The 19789-nt window shown below is 44.1% G+C and overlaps 2 protein-coding genes across 2 annotated transcripts; both read right to left on the bottom strand.

Annotated features, from left to right (window-relative positions):
- Positions 1-4579: 4579 nt before the first annotated feature.
- LOC139321329 (cell adhesion molecule CEACAM19-like) lies at positions 4580-13848 on the bottom strand. Its single transcript, XM_070950000.1, has 8 exons — positions 13807-13848; positions 10988-11024; positions 8206-8571; positions 7503-7725; positions 7248-7324; positions 6218-6300; positions 5029-5070; positions 4580-4627 (listed from the first exon to the last, which is right to left on the bottom strand). Exons 1-8 carry the CDS (start codon positions 13846-13848, stop codon positions 4580-4582), a joined length of 918 nt encoding a protein of 305 aa, XP_070806101.1.
- Positions 13849-14146: 298 nt separating this feature from the next.
- Positions 14147-19536, bottom strand: CEACAM19 (CEA cell adhesion molecule 19). The gene is made up of 7 exons (XM_070949804.1): positions 19474-19536; positions 17918-18283; positions 16830-17046; positions 16470-16522; positions 15643-15725; positions 14596-14637; positions 14147-14194 (listed from the first exon to the last, which is right to left on the bottom strand). The coding sequence occupies exons 1-7, from the start codon at positions 19520-19522 to the stop codon at positions 14147-14149; spliced, it is 858 nt and encodes a 285-aa protein (XP_070805905.1). The 5' UTR covers positions 19523-19536.
- Between the last annotated feature and the right edge of the window lie 253 nt (positions 19537-19789).

Here is a 19789-nt window from a genome sequence, read left to right as displayed (position 1 = left end):
AGTTTGTGGGGGCAATAAGCTGACTTTGTATAAATATACAAAAGGATGAAGGCTATTGCTTAGCGCATTGTAAGCTGCCCTGAGTCTCCGGAGAAGGGCGGCATATAAATCAATTTTTTTTTTTAAAAGTGGGGTGCATGCGTGGGGGGCACGCACGCATTGCATTTGGGGGGTACTTTGGGCACTCGGTCCAGAAAAAGTTAGCCATCACTGACCTATACTATCTTTTTGCAACATTACTGGCCCTACCCGGACAACGAGAGAAAGAGTAGTACGAACAGTAAGAACGAGACATATTTTTTTTTCCCTTTCAAGTCAGCAATGAGTTGACGTTTGAGCTGCAACCTAACAGTTTTAGGGACTTTCTCGATCATTCCTTAATCTGAGCTTTAGCACATTACAAGCATTGGCTCACAAAACCACCAATTCAGGTCATTAAAAAAAAAACATGCCATGCCTTGTGGTTACAAGAACATTTTGCAACGAGTTTGTGTGTGTGTGTGTGTGTACAAATATCGCAATCAGCAACACAAGGAAGGAATAGTCGAATTTTGAGGCTGCAAAGCCAACAGCCCCCAGAGCCGGAGAGAAAAATGTGCTTGCGCAAATACCTAGGAAGACTTTTGTGATTTTGGGATTGCGAGCTGAATGGTGAGTGAAATTTCTGCTGTTTTCAGGAGGGTCAACACCACCCTTTCCTGGGATTCGTGCCCAAGCTGAGAATTCAATAAAATATTCCAGTTGATCAGTTGAGGTAAACGAAAATATATTTATCCAATCCAAGTTTGTCGAGTCAGATTGGGTGGGGACCCTGCTTTTCTTATCTGTAAACACAATTTATATGTGTGCATATATAAAATTTATATTTGCTGATAAAGAAATAAAAGGAGACTGGTATAGATCTACCGTATTTTTCAGAGTGTAAGTATAAGATATAAATAAGCTTTAATAGAGATAGATAAAAAATGTTACAACTAGAACATTATATTCATGGAAAATTTTTGAAATGGACTTGGCGAGAACGAAGATAGAAGAGATAATAGAAAAGAAGAAGTTTTTGGAGATAACACCGAGATGTCACATGGAAGAAATGAATGATGTACTAAATGTTTGTTTGTCTTAAAAAAAAAAAAAAACTTTTTTTACAAAAAAAAAAACCCAAAACAAAAAAGGTAACATTCAGGATATGGCTGACTTCAGCAGGGGTGCTATTCAGCAGGTTCTGACAGGTTCTGGAGAACCGGTAGCGGAAATTTTAAGTAGTTCGGAGAACCGGCAAATACCACCTCTGGCTGGCTCCAGAGTGGGATGGGAATGGAGATTTTGCAATATCCTTCCCCCTGGAGTGGGGAGGGAATAGGGATTTTGCAATATCCTTCCCCCGGGAGTGGGGAGGGAATGGGGATTTTGCAATATCCTTCCCCTGCCATGCCCACCAGGCCACCCCCACCAAGCCACGCCACGCCCACAGAACTGGTAGTAAAAAAAAATTGAATTCCACCACTGGACTTCAGAGGGCTGATTGCAGTGATATTGTCAAGTTTCCGAAAGATGCCCTAATTAATTCATGAGCCATGATCCAAACTTCAAAGGAAATATAGTCATTTATTAGGAGCAACATTCCGGCAATACTCGGATGCAGTTAGGACTGATCCCACGTAGATTTACGTTCCCCTATGACCCTGTCTCTCCCTTCCTCTCTGGCCATGTCATAAATCACATTCTCCAATTACCCACTTTGGCTGGCTGTGAAACCTAACACCCTCCTTCTGATTGCGGTCAGAAAGAATGTATGGAATGCACTTCAGTTCTCCCTCCCTCCTGCTCATGGCAACTGGAAAGCTTTGCAAGTTGACAGATATCATGATAGCAGCACAATATTTGAGGGGGCAGTCATAGAGAAGAGGGGATCAACCTATTCCCCAAAGCCCCTGAAGGCAGGACAAGAAGCAACGGATGGAAACGAATCAAGAAAGAGAAACAACCTAGAATCAAGGAGAAATTTCCTGTCAGTGAGGACAATTAAACCATGGAACAACTTCCCTCCAGAAGTTGTGGGGGCTCCAACATTGGAGGTTTTTAAGAAGACATTGGGCAAACATTTGTCTGAAATGGTGCAGAGCTTCCCGCTTGAGTAACAGGTTGGAATAGAAGACCTCCAAGGTCCCTTCCAACTCGTTATTCGGCTGCCAAGGTTTCTGCTTTGTGCTGGTGCTCAGCTGCGCCTTTAAGAACAAACGACCTAATTTCCCTGATGCAGAGAAAATCGTTTCCTCCCTTTTTCCAGGCTGAGGAAAGAGAAGAAAAAAAAGCCCGCTGCACCTACATAATTTCTGCCTGTTGCCAACCTGCTCTTAAAGGCACGCATGCATTCCAAGCGTATGAGAACCAGCAAGGCGCAGCCTGCATTTTAATGATGCATCTCCCACACTGGATGAGTTCCAGTTTTGGGGACAAGCCCAGGGAGAGGACAGGTTGCTTTCCGGGAAGTTTTCGAACTGCAAGCACCGATCATTAGCCAGCCCACTAAAAAATGCAGAAGTTAAACTCTCTGGAGCATGCAAACCGAATGTGGGGAAAAGTTCAGTCGCGATCAAGATTAAGAAGTCAGAATACGGCAGTTCGATCTCAAGGGAGAAACGGTCGACAGAATAACAGAGTCGGAAGGGACCTTGGAGGTCTTCTAGTCCAACACCCTGCTTAGGCAGGAAACCCAATACCGTTTTAGACAAATGGTTGTCCAATCTCTTCTTAAAAAGATGTTGGAGCAGCCACAACTTCTGGAGGGAAACCGTTCGACTGATTAATTGTTCTCATTGTCAGGAAATTTCTTCTTAGTTCTCGGTTGCTGTCTCCTTGATTAGTTTCCATCCGTTGCTTCTTGTCCTGCCTTCAGCTGCTTTGGAAAATAGGATAACCCCCTCTTCTCTGTGGCAGCACCTCAAATACTGAAAGAGCCTTGGTACTACAGTGGTTTAAAGCACCCTGTTATTAACACAGCTGCCTGCAATTTACTGCTGGTTCGAATCTCTCCAAGGCTCAAGGTTGACTCAGCCTTCCATCCTTTCTAAGGTAGGTAAAATGAGGACCCAGTTTGTGGGGGCAATAAGCTGACTTTGTATAAATATACAAAAGGATGAAGGCTATTGCTTAACGCACTGTAAGCCGCCCTGAGTCTCCGGAGAAGGGCGGCATATAAATCAAATTAAAAAAAAAAATAAAAATAAAAAAAATACTGGGACACTGGTGTCATGTTCCCCGCTAGTCTTCCTTTCTCAGGTTCAGTCATTCAATCAGCCAGCCATGTCCTCTTCGAAAGAACACACTTCAGTTCTCCTTCCCTCCCTCCCTCCCTCTCTCTTTCTCTTTTCTTTTTTCCCACATCAATAATTCCACCTAACTGACTCACTGCAGTTGTTAAATTAGTAACACGGCTGTTAAGGGAATCTGACTGCCCCACCCAATCGGCCATGCCCACCTGGCCCCCCGAGGTCAACCACAGCCCTGATGCAGCCCTCAATGAAACTGAGTTTGACATTTCAGGATTCGACCTTAAACAAGGATTTCTCAAGGTCGCCAACTTTAAGGCATGTCGAAGTCCACACCTCTTCAAGCTGCCAAGGGAATTCTGGGAGTTGAAGGGCAACTCCCATTTTGCCCATTTTAAAGGGCAAAAGTTGAGAAACACTCCTGGCTGGGGAATTCCGGGAGTTGAGGTCCATCTATCTTAAAGGGACATATTGAGAAACAATCCTGGCCAGAGAATTCTGGGAGTTGAAGTCCATCCATCTTAAAGGGCAAAGGTTGAGAAAGAGTCCTGGTTGGGGAATTCCGGGAGTTGAAGTCCATCTATATTAAAGGGTCAAGGTTGAGAAACAATCCTGGCTGGAAAATTCTGGGAGTTTGACACCGCTGGTGTAGAGAAACAAGGAGAACATCAGATGGGCGATGGCTACAGACGTATGATGGGATTAAACACGCTTCCTCTTGGAGATAGCCAACGTTGATGAAATCCTCAAAGGTCTTAAGAGGTCCTCATTACTTTCTGGCTGTCTCGGAGCAGCCCATCTTCTAGGCTGACCATCTGGTCTCATAGCTGAGGTCAGCTGGACATCTGTGCAAGATCCGCACACACAGAGAGAGACACATCGGGGGCCCTCAGAATTTTTAAACAAATCGCACGATCACAGAATAACAGAGTTGGAAGGGACCTTGGAGGTCTTCTAGTCCAACCCCCGAGCAAGTCTACATAGAATGACAGCCCCAGCTGTCCGTTTCTTCTTCCATCCCTCTAGATCTTCTAAATCGTAGGCCACATTTTGGGTGAATGATGATGGCCAACTGACTGCCCAATTCTGTTTGACTCCATTCCATCAAGAGGCAATCTTGGGTTCAATAAAATCTGGATTTAACGATAGGTTAAAGTTATTTTCTGTATTCGCAGCCTGGCAGAGAAAAGACTCTTCGATCCCATAAAGATAGAAATATTTGAATTACAGTATTTTGTTTTTGTCCTAACATTTTTGGATGGGTCATTATCCAAGATGACCCAAGAATCAGGAATCTCTCAGCAACAGTATCATCTCTTGATTTCAGAGTAAACGGACTCGGCTCTGTAGAGTAAATCCTAAAAGAAAAAGGAGAGAAAGAAAAATACATCAATAAATAAAGTTGCACACCTTTGGCATTGACAAAATCACCATCAGTCAATTGCAAAAGGCAGCTTTATTTTGATCAGCTTACATCCCGGGATGACAACTTTTAACACCCTCAAACAACAACAGCTGCCTATTTTCAGATCTTTGGGAAGGACTCGATAGGTGGATAAAAATGTCAAATCCAGTCTAAACATTTGGCTGACTTTCCAACCATCAATAATTTATAGGGATCTGTTGGAAAATTGGTTGAAAGATTTCTTACCACACCTCAACCTGTGGCTCCTTTTCATCTCAGGTCCAGTTTTGTGATTATTATAAATTAAGCCACATGAAAGGTCTGCTTAGGATAATCACCTGAGTTGAAACGTACCGTATAGTTTGAGTCCAACTTGGGGCAAGTCCCTGGAACAGGCTGCAAAGAGAGACAAATATATAACCATGAGGGGGGAAATTCCTTAAAGCTGGAAAACGAAGATTCTTTTTTTAAAAAACAAATAAATTCTTCTCTTCCCTTTCCTTTTGACTTTGCATTTTTAAGAGAAAAAGAGCCATTAAACCAAGCAGGGGGAAAAAAAATCAAGATGGCAGCCACATGGTGCAATCGAAGCTCCACCCATTTTATGTAAATTGCCTGTGCAAATTTTAAAATGGGCGGGGCTTTGATGTCCCTGTTTGACTTTACATGGAGACATTTTGTGAAGGCTCTTTTTTGGCAGTTAACAAGGAAGGGAGGGAGGGAGGGAGGGAGGGAAGAAGGGAGGGAGGAAGAAAAAAAGGGAAGGAAGGAAGGAAGGAAGGAAGGAAGGAAGGAAGGAAGGAAGGAAGGAAGGAAGGAAGGAAGGAAAAAAGGGAAGGAGGGAGGGAGGGAGGGAGGGAGGAAGGAAGGAAGGAAGGAAGGAAGGAAGGAAGGAAGGAAGGAAGGAAGGAAGGAATGAAAAAAGGGAAGGAGGGTGGGAGGGGAGGGAGGGAGGGGAGGAAGGAAGGAAGGAAGGAAGGAAGGAAGGAAGGAAGGAAGGAAGGAAGGAAGGAAGGAAGGAAGGAAGGAAGGGAATCCTACTCCCACAAAGAAAGAATGGGAAAACAGGAGTAAATCCTAAACCCAAACATGCCTAGAGAACAGTGTTTCTCAACCTTGGAAGACTTGTGGACTTCAACTCCCAGAATTCATGCTGGCTGGAGAATTCTGGGACTTGAAGTCCACAAGTCTTAAAGTTGCCCAGTTTGGAGACCTCTGCTGTAGTGAAAGTGAAAGTGAAACTCAAAACCAGAAGTTGCTCTTTGCATCGGAGTCATCTGTTCTTCCTGTGGGAAAAAGAGGACATCGTCTGTGGCAGGGGCCTCCAACCTTGCCAACCTTAAGACTTGTGGACTTCAACTCCCAGAATTCCTCAGCCAGCAAAGCTGAGGAATTCCGGTCTGTGGAACCTTCTTCTGTGGACCTTCTGAGGTCACCAGCTTGAGAATCTGGGCCACGTTGATTCGGCCCATCTCCTGATCCATCAACCTCCTTCACTGTTCAACCTCAGAAGAAACAGAGGAGAAGACAGGTGGAAACTCACCGGAAGAGGGCCAGAGATCGGGGGCAGATCCTTTGGTGATTCCACTGGAGAATCCACCACCTCATAAATGGGTTCCTTGTCATCTGGAAAACAGAAGAAAAAGGTGTCATGTCATTACTAACATACATGGAGAGTTGTAACGGTATGTGGGAATGACCTTAAGAAAGGAAGACCACAGGATGGCTACAAAGTCCATTAGTATTATTTTTACGGTATGGGTAGTCCTCGATTTACAACCGTTTAGTGACTGCTCAGCGGCACTGAAAAAAGTGACTTATTGTCACTTGTTCACACTTACGACCATTATAGCTTCCCCGTGGTCACGTGATCAAAATCCAGATGCTTGGGAACTGACTCACATTTTTGACTGTCGCAGTGTCCTCGGCGTCACATGATCTCCTTTTGCGATTACTAATTTAACCGTCGCAGTGATTCGCTTAGCAACCGTGGCCAAAAAGGTTGTAAAACGGGGCAAAATTCACTTAACAGCTCTCTCGCTTAGCAACAAATATTTGGGGCTCAATGGTGGTCGTACGTCGAGGAGTTAGTTTTATCGTTTGTAAGATGACCAGAGTGGTCTCTGATTTATTTATTTATTTATTTATTTATTTCATTAAATTTCTATACCGCCCTTCTCCCAAAGGACTCAGGGCGGTGAACAGCCAGAGGATAAAACACAGAGATACAAAATTTAAAATAGATTAAAACAAATTAAATAATTTAGGCTGAATTTTAAAATACCCCATCATTGAACAAATTAAAATTTGTGTTTAAAATTTAAATTTTTAAAAAAGGAGAAGATTTAGGCCAGGCCAGCTTGATGAAATAAAAACGTTGGGATGGGTGGCACATAAATTTGATGAATGAATGAATGAATGAATGAATGAATGAATGAATGAATGAATGATTGACAACTGCCCCAAATGCGATCACATGACTGCAGGGAGCAGGCAGTCATCGGAATTTTGAATCTGGGTTGTAAGTACCTTTCAGGAGAAGGGGCATCCATCATAACGTAGCGAATGCTTACCATGTATAGATGGCGGCGACATTCTTGCTCCTAGCTCCAATTTTCCTTGGATTTGGGGGGAGGGGCACTCCTCCTTCCTGGAACCGAACCTGAAAGGCATAATTCTCCCTCTAACCTGAATCCTGGCAACGCTTGCCCAACCACCCTGTAATTTCGAATTTCAACATTTGGAGACCTGATTAGAATCACGACCGAAACCGTTGGGGAAGGGGAGGGGCAGGAGGAAGGGAGAGGGGGAAGTGGGGAAACTCCTACTCTGTGCCGGGTTCCGATTTCCATAATACAAACCGATAAATTATAATGACACCGAGTGCCCCGCACAGCAAAACGCCAACCAGCAAACTGGCCACGACCAAGCCCAACTCCAAAGGCTCTTTGGGAACTTCCTTAATGGGTGAGGTTCCTGTTGCTGCTGTTGTCACCGTTGTTGTTGTTGTTGTTGCCATTGTCGCCGATGTCGCCGTGGCCAGAGGTGGTGCTAGAAGGGAAATAAGGATGGAAGGGTCAGGGGTCAACCATTCCTGACCCTATAATAGCCGGCGAGGCTTTGAAGTTGTTTTAGATGGGACTCTTAGCTCACTCAACTTTTAATGGCTGTAACACAGCTAAAATTTCCTGGACGTTCACCACCTTACAGTTAGGTGAGAATTTTGGTTGCCTCTGAGATGAGTTTTATTCAACCACAGCGATGTTAAGATGGGTGGAGTTCGATTCCCAGAATTCCCTAGTCAGTGCACTTTAAGATGAGTGAACTTCAACTCCCAGAATGCCCCATCTAGGGTATTTTAAGATGGGTGGACTTCAGTTCCCAGAATTCCCCAGACAAATAGGTGGACTTCAACTCCTAGAGTTCAACGGTCATAATCTGTATGAAAAATGGTCATGTCATTTGTAACTCTGTTGTAACTCCGAATGGCCACTAAACAAACCTTTATACAAGTCAAGGACCCATACTTACTAGCCAACCGGAGATCAATGGAGGCGTTGAGGATTTCTTTGGGCCGGAGTAGAATCACAACGTTGTACTGGCCGACGTCACTGGCCTTGAGCCCAGTGATCTGCATAGATCCATTGTGGAAACCAAATTCTCTGTTGGTATATTGAACCCAATTGTGCTGAGGATGATAATTTCCGGGGAAAAAACTGAAGATCCGTGAAGATCCCTGAGAGTCCATTCCTCGGAACCAGTCGACTTCACGGATGTCGCCCTGCACTCTTTCCACGGAGAAAGTGACATTCTGGCCTTCGGCAGGGGTCTCCGGGATGGACACTATATTGATCCTGCTTGCTTGGACCAGAATAATCCATAGGGCCAGGAAAGAGACTGTCGGGAGAAAAGAGAGGAAGAATTGTATAGGGCAGGGGTGTCAAACTCAAGGCTCATGGGGCAGATCCGGTCTGCAGGGTGCTTAGATCTGGTCCACGGAGCCATCCTGGAAACAGCAAAGGACTGGCCCTGGTGCCTCTGTCAGCGAAAATGGGAGGGTTTTGGGCTGCGACGGCCTCCTGCAGCACTCTTACTGAAAATGGAGCCCAAGCTCCATTTTCTCTGGCAGAGGGCTGGCAAAATAAACTAAAAAAACAAAACAAAAGGAGAAATGTTTCACCTTTTGCATTTGAGCATGCAAGAAGGGACAGGAAAGGAGAAAGGGAAAGAGGAAAGACAAAAGAAAAGATGGGAAGATGGGAGGAGAACAAGGAAGGAAAAATGAGGAAAGAGGAGAAGGAAGGAGAAAGGAGAATGAAGAGGGAAGGAAAAAGAAGGAAGGAAGGAAGGAAGGAAGGAAGGAAGGAAGGAAGGAAGGAAGGAAGGAAGGAAGGAGAAAGGAGAATGAAGAGGGAAGGAAAAAGAAGGAAGGAAGGAGAAAGGAGAATGAAGAGGGAAGGAAAAAGAAGGAAGGAAGGAAGAAAGGAAGGAAGGAAGGAAGGAAGGAAGGAAGGAAGGAAGGAAGTTATAATGAGAGGGAGGGAGGGTCTGAGGGAAGTCCTGCCTTAGCACAGGTGCCCCCATCACGAGTGAAGTCGAGCTGCCCACGCCCCCTTTGACCACACCCACCATGATCCCCCCCGAGGTCAAACACAACCCTGATGCAGCTCTCAATGAAAGTGAGTTTGAACCCCGGTATAGGGTCTCCTGCAGAGGGCTGGACTAGAAGACCGCCAAGGTCCCTTCCACGCTCTGTTATTCTGTATTCTGCTTACTATCTCTTTTACAAGAGTGCAGCTGGGTGCCTACAAAGGAATTTGTCCCTGTCTTGAAATAAATAAAAGGCTTTCACTCATTAACAGGAGGGTTTGCAGCTTCTGAATTTGATTCGACTAACTTTCCAAGTTGTTGGAAATCTCCAAGAGGTCATCAGCGGGTTTCATCCCATATCATGACCACGCAGGTTTTCCACCAAGATTTCTCATCAACGACAAAGATGATTAGGGGACCAGAAGCTAAAACGGATAAAACTATAATCATAAAACTATATATCAATGGAAAGATAATTTAATCAACACTGTAATGCCATAACTTTTACGAAGGATTTGCTATTAGAATAGCAGTTACAGTATAAAGAAGAGAAGTGAAACACGTCGAAAAAACGAGATATACAAAAATGATCACCATAGGAAAAAAACGAGATATACAAAAATTGTCACCATGTCAGTTAATCCTTCGTTGGGTAACCTTTAGCATGAATGACGGCCTTACAACGTCTTCCCATGGAGTGAACCAAGTCTTTGAGTTCTGCAGCTGTTATCATGTGAAACCAAGATTGAAGGACGGCTTCTATTAACTGGGTTTTATTGCTGGGTCACTTCTGACTAACCAGTTTCTTTAGTCGGCTCCATAGATTTTCAATTGGGTTAAGAAGGTCTGTGTTATTCACAGGCCATTCCAGCAGTGGAATAGGATTATCTTGAAACTCCCCCCAAAAAAGTGGTGTTATTAGCCATCAAATCTCAAAAATACACTTTTCCCAAAAGGTTTCCACAATTTGGGCCACTACTCACTCACTCACTCACTCACTCTTTCTATCTATATCTATCTATCTATCTATCTATCTATCTATCTATCTATCTATCTATCTATCTATCCATCCATCTATCTATCTATCTTCCCCAACCTCCTAGTTCCCTCCTAGTTCTCTTGAGAAGTCTGCAATACTGGAAAGGGGGAAAGAAAGAGAAGAAGAGGATGACTAGCAGCAAATGGATGGATTCGATTACATCTGATATGGATACACTACTGGAAGATCTGAAGACCAGGATGGGAACAGATCATCCTGGAGAAAAGTCATTGAAAAGTTTGAGAACACAAACTTTGGACAGGAATATTCCCAAAGGACCAAGGAAAAATAATTTGAGAAGGAGAAAGGTGGACATCAGCTGGACCCTCAACAGCTGATGTCTAGGTAGGACTGTCCTTCTTTGTTCTAATCCAGGAGTCTCCAAACATGGCAACATTAAGACTTATGGACTTCAACTTCCAGAATTCCCATGGCTGGTAAATTCTGGGAGTTGAAGTCCACCAGTCTCAAAGTTGCCAAGTTTGGAGACCCCTGTTCTAAACTTACAACCACTCTCTTTGCCCCAGAATAGAATTCGAGATCTCTTCACTGGAGTTTCCTTCTGAACGACCTAATGCTCACAAGCAGCCTTTCAAGATCCCGTAGAAACTTCCCGTTCCGTTCCAGCCCTACCCACTCAACTCTACTCCCCTCCTGCTATGGAAAACAGCTCTGTTTTCTCACCTTCAGCAAAGGAACAGAGTCTCCAAGGAGTCCCCATCTTGGGACCTTCATGGTTTGTTGTCCAACTTCATCATTATCCGTCCTCCTTCCTTTCCTTCTTGTTTTGCACCTACAGATTCCTGAGTTTCACCAACCGAACCAGCTGAATTGCAGGAGGACAACAACAGGCGGGGCAGCTGCATTCACTTGTGTGTAAGAAGAAGTCTACAGCTCCAGATACGTTCCCTGCCCTTGCACAACATGCTTAGCTGAGTGAACTTCCTCAAGGCTTTGGATCAGAAACCAGCTAAGGAGGCCGGGTTTATACAGCCAAAACACGCTGAGCCTCAGGGGGGAAAAATCTAATCTACCAAGCATAGCCTCATTTGATTTGATTTTGCAAATCAATATTTAACAGAGTTGGAAGGGACCTTGGAGGTCTTCTAATCCAATCCCCTGCTCAGGCAGGAAACCCTGTATTATTTCATACAAATTGTTGTCCAATCTTTTCTTTAAAACTTCCAGTGTTGGAGCATTCACAACCTCTGGAGGCAAATTGTTCCACTGATTAATTGTTCCAACAGTCAGGAAATTTCTCCCTAGTTCTAAGTTGCTTCTCTCCTTGATTAGTTTCCACCCATTGCTTCTTGTCCTGTCTTCAGGTGCTTTGGAGAATAGCTTGCCTCCCTCTTCTTTGGGGAAGCCCCTCAGATATTGGAAGACTGCTATCTTATCACTCCTGGTCCTTCTTTTCATTAAACTAGATATAAAATAAAATAATGAATGAATGAATAAATAAAATAAAATAAAAAGTAAAATAAAATAAACTAAGTAAAATAAAATAAATAAAAATAAGTACAATAAACTAAACTAAGTACAATAAACTAAACTAAGTACAATAAAATAAATAAAAATAAGTACAATAAAATAAATAAAACTAAGTACAATAAAATAAACTAAGTACAATAAAATAGAATAAGTACAATAAAATAAACTAAATAAGTAAAATAAATAAAATAAGTAAAATAAAGTAAACTAAGTAGAATAAAATCAAATAAGTAAAATAAATAAAAATAAGTACAATAAAATAAAATAAGTACAATAAAATATGCCGTCCTATTTAGCCATGTGTTTGAGGCTGGGCGAACCAGTGGTAAAAATAAGTGAAACCCACCGCTGTTACCGTATCCTTATTTCTATCTCTATCTCTACCTTATCTCTATCTTTATCTCTATCTCTATCTAATGCACACTCTCACACATAAATAATATTCATATATATATATGTCCGTTGTCCAGAAGAGGGAAGTGCTAGGGACAGCTGAGATACCTTCAATTTCCCAGGTAGAGGACCCAAGAATGAGAAAGACACGGACCAACCCCAGGGCTGAGAAATGAATATTTTTAATATGCGAATTATCACCGCTTTGCCAAACAAAGTCAATGGGAGAAACCGGATTTGCTCAACAACCCTCCCGACGCCTTTCACAACTGCAGAGATTTGCTTATCAATCGTGCCAAGAAAGGTTATAAAATTGGCCGTGACTCACTTAACAACCAGCTGGTTTAGCAACGAAAACTCTGGCCCCAATTTCCGTTGTAAGTCGAGGACTCTCTGTGGTCCTTGAACCCGGAGGCTGTACAACCTCTGCTCTCCTTTCCACGGTGAGGCATTCTCTCCACTGAAATGTGAGAATCTCATCTTTTTTTAACCCAAATCTCAAACATGACTTGTGACCCTTTTACGGCGTCTTTACCGTTTGACCCAGCTTGGAAATTTCCTAGCCTGAACAGAATGTCCCTTATCCTTTCATCTTCTTCAGAAGTAACGCTACAGGCGGTCAAGATAGGTGCCCCATCCTTTCTAACCCACCCACCCAAAACTATAGAATGAAAATAAATCAGTTTCAGACGGGATATTATCATTCGCAAGAGAGTGTAGAGCAAGGGTGTCAAATTCAAAAACCGAGGGCCAAATCCGGCCCAAGATGTGGTCAGATCCAGCCTGCGGTGCCATCCTAGAAAACGTAAGGGGCTTGCCCATGTCACTTCAGCCTGGCCTACCCAATGCGTAGAAGAAACATCGGGCCAGCAGTTTGGGGAGTGGTGTCAAGCTGCCCACGCCCACCCAGCTGGCCATGCCCATCCAGTCGGCCATGCCCAGTGAATGGCATCAAGCTGGCCATGCCCACCCAGCTGCCCACGCCCATCCAGTCGGCCATGCCCACTTGGCCCCCCAAGGTCAACCACAGCCCTGATGCGGCCCTCAATGAAACTGAGTTTGACACCCCTGGATTAGACCTTAAACAAGGATTTCTCAAGCTCGCCAACTTTAAGGCATGTCGAAGTCCACATCTCTTCAAGCTGCCAAGGGAATTCTGGGAGTTGAAATCTACCCATCTTAAAGGGCAAAGGTTGAGAAATAGTCCTGGCTGGGGAATTCTGGGAGTTGAAGTCCATCTATCTTAAAGGGTCAAGGTTGAGAAACAATTCTGGCCAGAGAATTCTGGGAGTTGAAGTCCACCCATCTTAAAGGACAAAGGTTGAGAAACAGTCCTGGCTGGGGAATTCCGGGAGTTGAAGTCCATCTATATTAAAGGGTCAAGGTTGAGAAACAATCCTGGCTGGGGAATTTGGGAGTTGAAGTCCACCCATCTTAAAGGGTCAAGTTTGAGAAACAATCCTGGCTGGAAAATTCTGGGAGTTTGACACGCCTGGTGTAGAGAAACAAGAACATCAGATGGGCGATGTCTACAGACGTACGATGGGATTAAACACGCTTCCTCTTGGAGATAGCCAACGTTGATGAAATCCTCAAAGGTCTTAAGACGTCCTCATTACTTTCTGGCTGTCTCGGAGCAGCCCATCTTCTAGGCTGACCATCTGGTCTCATAGCTGAGGTCAGCTGGAAATCTGTGCAAGATCCGCACACACAGAGAGAGACATCCCTCTAGATCTTCTAAATCATAGCCCACATTTTGGGTGAATGATGATGGCCAACTGACTTCCCAATTCTGTTTGACTCCATTCCATCAAAGTCTAGCAGTCTGGCAGAGAAAAGACTCTTCGATCCCATAAAGATAGAAATATTTGGATTACAGTATTTTGTTTTTGTCCTAACATTTTTGGATGGGTCATTATCCAAGATGACCCAAGAATCAGGAATCTCTCAGCAACAGTATCATCTCTTGATTTCAGAGTAAACGGACTCGGCTCTGTAGAGTAAATCCTAAAAGAAAAAGGAGAGAAAGAAAAATAGATCAATAAATAAAGTTGCACACCTTTGGCATTGACAAAATCACCATCAGTCAATTGCAAAAGGCAGCTTTATTTTGATCAGCTTACATCCCGGGATGACAACTTTTAACACCATCAAACAACAACAGCTGCCTATTTCCAGATCTTTGGGAAGGACTCGATAGGTGGATAAAAATGTCAAATCCAGTCTAAACATTTGGCTGACTTTCCAACCATCAATAATTTTTAGGGATCTGTTGGAAAATTGGTTGAAAGATTTCTTACCACACCTCAACCTGTGGCTCCTTTTCATCTCAGGTCCAGTTTTGTGATTATTATAAATTAAGCCACAGGAAAGATCTGCTTAGGATAATCACCTGAGTTGAAACGTACCGTATAGTTTGAGTCCAACTTGGGGCAAGTCCCTTGAAGGGGCTGCAAAGAAAGACAAATATATAACCACGGGGGGAAAAATTCCTTGAAGCTGGAAAACCAAGATTTTTTTAAAAAAAACAAATAAATTCTTCTCTTCCCTTTCCTTTTGACTTTGCATTTTTAAGAGAAAAAGAGCCATTAAATCAAGCAGGGGGAAAAAAAATCAAGATGGCAGCCACATGGTGCAATCGAAGCTCCACCCATTTTATGTAAATTGCCTGTGCAAACTTTAAAATGGGCGGGGCTTTGATGTCCCTGTTTGAATTTACATGGAGACATTTTGTGAAGGCTCTTTTTTTGGCAGTTAATAAGGGAGGGAGGGAAGAAGGGAGGGAGGAAGAAAAAAAGGGAAGGAAGGAAGGAAGGAAGAAGGAAGGAAGGAAGGAGAAAAGGGAAGGAGTGAGGGAGGGGAGGGAGGGAGGGAGGAAGGAAGGAAGGAAGGAAGGAAGGAAGGAAGGAAGGAAGGAAGGAAGGAAGGAAGGAAGGATGGAAGGAAGGAAAGGAATCCTACTCCCACAAAGAAAGAATGGGAAAACAGGAGTAAATCCTAAACCCAAACATGCCTAGAGAACAGTGTTTCTCAACCTTGGAAGACTTGTGGACTTCAAGTCCCAGAATTCATGCTGGCTGGAGAATTCTGGGACTTGAAGTCCACAAGTCTTAAAGTTGCCCAGTTTGGAGACCTCTGCTGTAGTGAAAGTGAAAGTGAAACTCAAAACCAGAAGTTGCTCTTTGCATCGGAGTCATCTGTTCTTCCAGTGGGAAAAAGGGGACATCGTCTGTGGCAGGGGCCTCCAACCTTGCCAACCTTAAGACTTGTGGACTTCAACTCCCAGAATTCCTCAGCCAGCAAAGCTGAGGAATTCCGGTCTGTCTTCTGTGGACCTTCTGAGGTCACCAGCTTGAGAATCTGGGCCACGTTGGTTCGGCCCATCTCCTGATCCATCAACCTCCTTCACTGTTCAACCTCAGAAGAAACAGAGGAGAAGACAGGTGGAAACTCACCGGAAGAGGGCCAGAGATCGGGGGCAGATCCTTTGGTGATTCCACTGGAGAATCCACCACCTCATAAATGGGTTCCTTGTCATCTGGAAAACAGAAGAAAAAGGTGTCATGTCATTGCTAACATACTTGGAGAGTTGTAACGGTATGTGGGAATGATCTTAAGAAAGGAAGACCACAGGATGGCTACAAAGTCCATTAGTATTATTTTTACGGTATAGGTAGTCCTCGATTTACAACCGTTTAGTGACCGCTCAGCGGCACTGAAAAAAGTGACTTATGACCATTGTTCACACTTACGACCATTACAGCTTCCCTGTGGTCATGTGATCAAAATCCAGACGCTTGGGAACTGACTCACATTTATGACTGTCGCAGTGTCCTTGGCATCACGTGATCTCCTTTTGCGATTACTAATTTAACCGTTGCAGTGATTCACTTAGTAACCGTGGCAAAAAAAGGTCGTAAAACGGGGCAAAATTCACTTAACAGCTGTCTCATTTAGCAACAAATATTTGGGGCTCAATGGTGGTCGTACGTCGAGGAGTTAGTTTTATCGTTTGTAAGATGACCAGAGTCGTCTCTGATGGGATGGGTGGCACATAAATTTGATGAATGAATGAATGAATGAATGAATGAATGAATGAATGAATGAATGAATGAATGACAAGTGCCCCAATACAGTCATATGACTGCAGGGGGCGGTGTAGCCATTGGAATTTTGAACCTGGGTTGTAAGTACCTTTCGGGAGAAGGGGCATCCATCATAATTTAGCGAATGGTCGCTAAGTGATCGGTCATAAATCAAGAACTACCAGTAGCACGCTTACCATGTTTAGATGGAGGCGACATTCTTGCTGCTAGATCCAATTTTCCTGTTACCCTAAAAAAGAGAGAGAGAGAGAGAGATTGGGCTGGATGAGAATGAAGGTCGGTCAACCCTTCTAACCTCTTGCACACTTGCACGGAAATGCAGATACTCAGCGTTGGTGGGGAGGGGCACTCCTCCTTCCTGGAACCGAACCTGAAAGGCATAATTCTCCCTCTAACCTGAATCCCGGCAATGCTTGCCCAACCACCCTGTAATTTCGAATTTCAACATTTGGAGATCTGATTAGAATCACGACCGAACCCGTTGGGGAAGGGGAGGGGCGGGAGGAAGGGAGAGGGGGAAGTGGGGAAACTCCTACCCTGTGCCGGGTTCCGATTTCCGTAAAACAAACCGATAAATCATAATGGCACCGAGTGCCCCGCACAGCAAAACGCCAACCAGCACCCCGGCCACGATCCAGCCCAACTTCGAAGGCTCTTTGGGAACTTCCTTAATGGGTGAGGTTCCTGTTGCTGCTGTTGTCACCGTTGTTGTTGTTGCTGTTGTCGCCGATGTCGCCGTGGCCAGAGGTGGTGCTAGAATGGAAATAAGGACGGAAGGGTCAGGGGTCAACCATTCCTGACCCTATAATAGCCGGCGAGGCTTTGAAGTTGTTTTAGATGGGACTCTTAGCTCACTCAACTTTTAATGGCTGTAACTTAGCTAAAATTTTCTGGACGTTCACCAGCTTACAGTTACGTGAGAATTTTGGTTGCCTCTGAGATAAGTGTTGTTCAACCTCAGCGATTTTAAGATGGGTGGACTTCAACTCCCAGAATTCCCCATCTAGGGTATTTTAAGATGAGTGGACTTCAACTCCCAGAATTCCCTAGTCAGTGTGCTTTAAGATGAGTGGACTTCGACTCCCAGAATTCCCTAGTCAGTGTGCTTTAAGATGAGTGGACTTCAACTCCCAGAATTCCCTAGTCAGTGTGCTTTAAGATGAGTGAACTTCGACTCCCAGAATTCCCTAGTCAGTGTGCTTTAAGATGAGTGAACTTCGACTCCCAGAATTCCCTAGTCAGTGTGCTTTAAGATGGGTGGACTTCAACTCCCAGAATTCCCTAGTCAGTGTGCTTTAAGATGAGTGGACTTCGACTCCCAGAATTCCCTAGTCAGTGCACTTTAAGATGAGTGAACTTCAACTCCCAGAGTTCCCCAGACAGCATGCTTTAAGTTGAGTGGACTTCAACTCCCAGAATTCCCCATCTATGGTATTTTAAAATGGGTGGACTTCAATTCCCAGAATTCCCCAGCCAGCATGCTTTAAGATGGGTGGACCTCAACTCCCAGAATTCAACGGTCATAAACAGTATGAAAAATAGTCATGTCATTTTTTTTCGGGGTCGTTGTAACTCCGAATGTCCACTAAACAAACCTTTATACAAGTCAAGGACCCGTACTTACTAGCCAACCGGAGATCAATGGAGGCGTTGAGGATTTCTTTGGGCCGCAGTAAAATCACAATGTTGTACTGGCCGACGTCACTGGCCTTGAGCCCAGTGATCTGCATAGATCCATTGTGGAAACCAAATTCTCTGTTGGTAAATTGAACCCCGTTGCGCTGAGGACGATAATTTCCGGGGAAAAAACTGAAGATCCTTGAAGAGCCCTGAGAGTCCATTCCTCGGAACCAGTTGACTTCACGGATGTCGCCCTGCACTCTTTCCACGGAGAAAGTGACATTCTGGCCTTCGGCAGGGGTCTCCGGGATGGACACTATATTGATCCTGCTTGCTTGGACCAGAATAATCCATAGGGCCAGGAAAGAGACTGTCAGGACAAAAGAGAGGAAGAATTGTATAGGGCAGGGGTGTCAAACTCAAGGCTCATGGGGCAGATCTGACCAGCAGGATGCTTAGATCTGATCCACGGAGCCATCCTGGAAACAGCAAAGGACCGGCCCGTGGTACCTCTGTCAGTGAAAATGGAGCTTGGGAGGGTTTTGGGGCTGCAACAGCCTCCTCCAGCCCTCTGACAGTGAAAACAGAGCCCAAGCTCCATTTTCGCTGGCAGAGGGCTGGCAAAATAAACTAAAAAAACAAAACAAAAGGAGAAATGTTTAGCAGTCTTCCAATATCTCAGGGGCTGCCCCAAAGAAGAGGGAGTCAAGCTCTTCTCCAAAGCACCTGAGGGCAGGACAAGAAGCAATGGGTGGAAACTAATCAAGGAGAGAAGCAACTTAGAACTAAGGAGAAATTTCCTGACAGTTAGAACAATTAACCAGTGGAACAACTTGCCTCCAGAAGTTGTGAATGCTCCAAGACTGGAAGTTTTTAAGATAGTGGATAACCATTTGTCTGAAGTGGTGTAGGGTTTCCTGCCTAAGCAGGGGGTTGGACTAGAATTTTTTTTTTTAAATTTGATTTATATGCCGCCCTTCTCCGGAGACTCAGGGCGGCTTACAATGCGTTAAGCAATAGCCTTCATCCTTTTGTATATTTATACGAAGTCAGCTTATTGCCCCCACAACTGGGTCCTCAATTTACCTACCTTAGAAAGGATGGAAGGCTGAGTCAACCTTGAGCCTTGGCGAGATTCAAACCTGCAGTAATTGCAGGCAGCTGGTCTTAATAACCAGCTTAATAACAGGGTGCCTTAGACCACTGTACTAGCAAGGCTCTTGGACTGGTTGGTCCCTTCCAACTCTGTTATTCTATTCTATTCTATTCTATTCTATTCTATTCTATTCTATTCTATTCTATTCTATTCTTCTATTCTAGTCTATTCCTGTAACCTTGTTGCTGGTATCCTTAAGATTTATATTGACTGTTTCCCTATGACTATCATTAAGTATTGTACCTTATGATTCTTGATGAACGTATCTTTTCTTTTATGTACTCCGAGAGCGTATGCACCAAGACAAATTCCTTGTGTGTCCAATCACACTTGGTCAATAAAGTGTTCTATTCTAATTCTAATTCCAATTCTAATTCTAATAATTCCCAATTCTTACCACTTACCTCTCAAGGAAAGGTGTCTATAAAAAACCTCCATTTTCTCCGTCGGCATGCTGCTTGCTGGAACGCAACTCCCCCCAAAATGCAGCGGATGAAACGAAGCTTGAAAAGGGGATGGTGGCCTTGCCAGTCAAGCCTTTGAATCCCAGCTTTGTCCCATTCTACGGGAGGAAGAATTCTTAGAAGCTACCAAGACTACATCTGCTCTTCCAGTGGTGCCACAATCCAGGCTGATATTTCTTCCTGACCGGCCTCTTAAGTTTGCAAGCCTTCAAGGAGAGAATGTGAGAACTGGCGTCAAACTCGCCCGAGCTTGACT

This window comes from Pituophis catenifer, unplaced genomic scaffold (genome assembly GCF_029215685.1).
Source record: "Pituophis catenifer annectens isolate HBS135680 unplaced genomic scaffold, rPitCat1.0.hap2 SCAF_9, whole genome shotgun sequence".
Taxonomy (NCBI): Eukaryota; Metazoa; Chordata; class Lepidosauria; order Squamata; family Colubridae; genus Pituophis; species Pituophis catenifer.
The sequence above is the reverse complement of the archived record's forward strand: the minus strand, read 5'-3'. Positions and strand labels throughout refer to the sequence as shown.

Coding starts and splice junctions, on each gene's coding strand:
- CEACAM19 (XM_070949804.1), bottom strand. CDS start 19,522: ATGCCGACGGAGAAAATGGAGGTTTTTTATAGACACCTTTCCTTGAGA. Junction 18,284..19,473: donor TAGACACCTTTCCTTGAGAG/GTAAGTGGTAAG, acceptor TTGTCCTGACAG/TCTCTTTCCTGGCCCTATGG. Junction 17,047..17,917: donor CATTGATCTCCGGTTGGCTA/GTAAGTACGGGT, acceptor TTTCCATTCTAG/CACCACCTCTGGCCACGGCG.
- LOC139321329 (XM_070950000.1), bottom strand. CDS start 13,848: ATGGTCAGCCTAGAAGATGGGCTGCTCCGAGACAGCCAGAAA. Junction 8,572..10,987: donor ACTCTGTTCCTTTGCTGAAG/GTGAGAAAACAG, acceptor TTCTCCCGACAG/TCTCTTTCCTGGCCCTATGG. Junction 7,325..7,502: donor AAATCGGAACCCGGCACAGA/GTAGGAGTTTCC, acceptor GTTCGGTTCCAG/GAAGGAGGAGTGCCCCTCCC.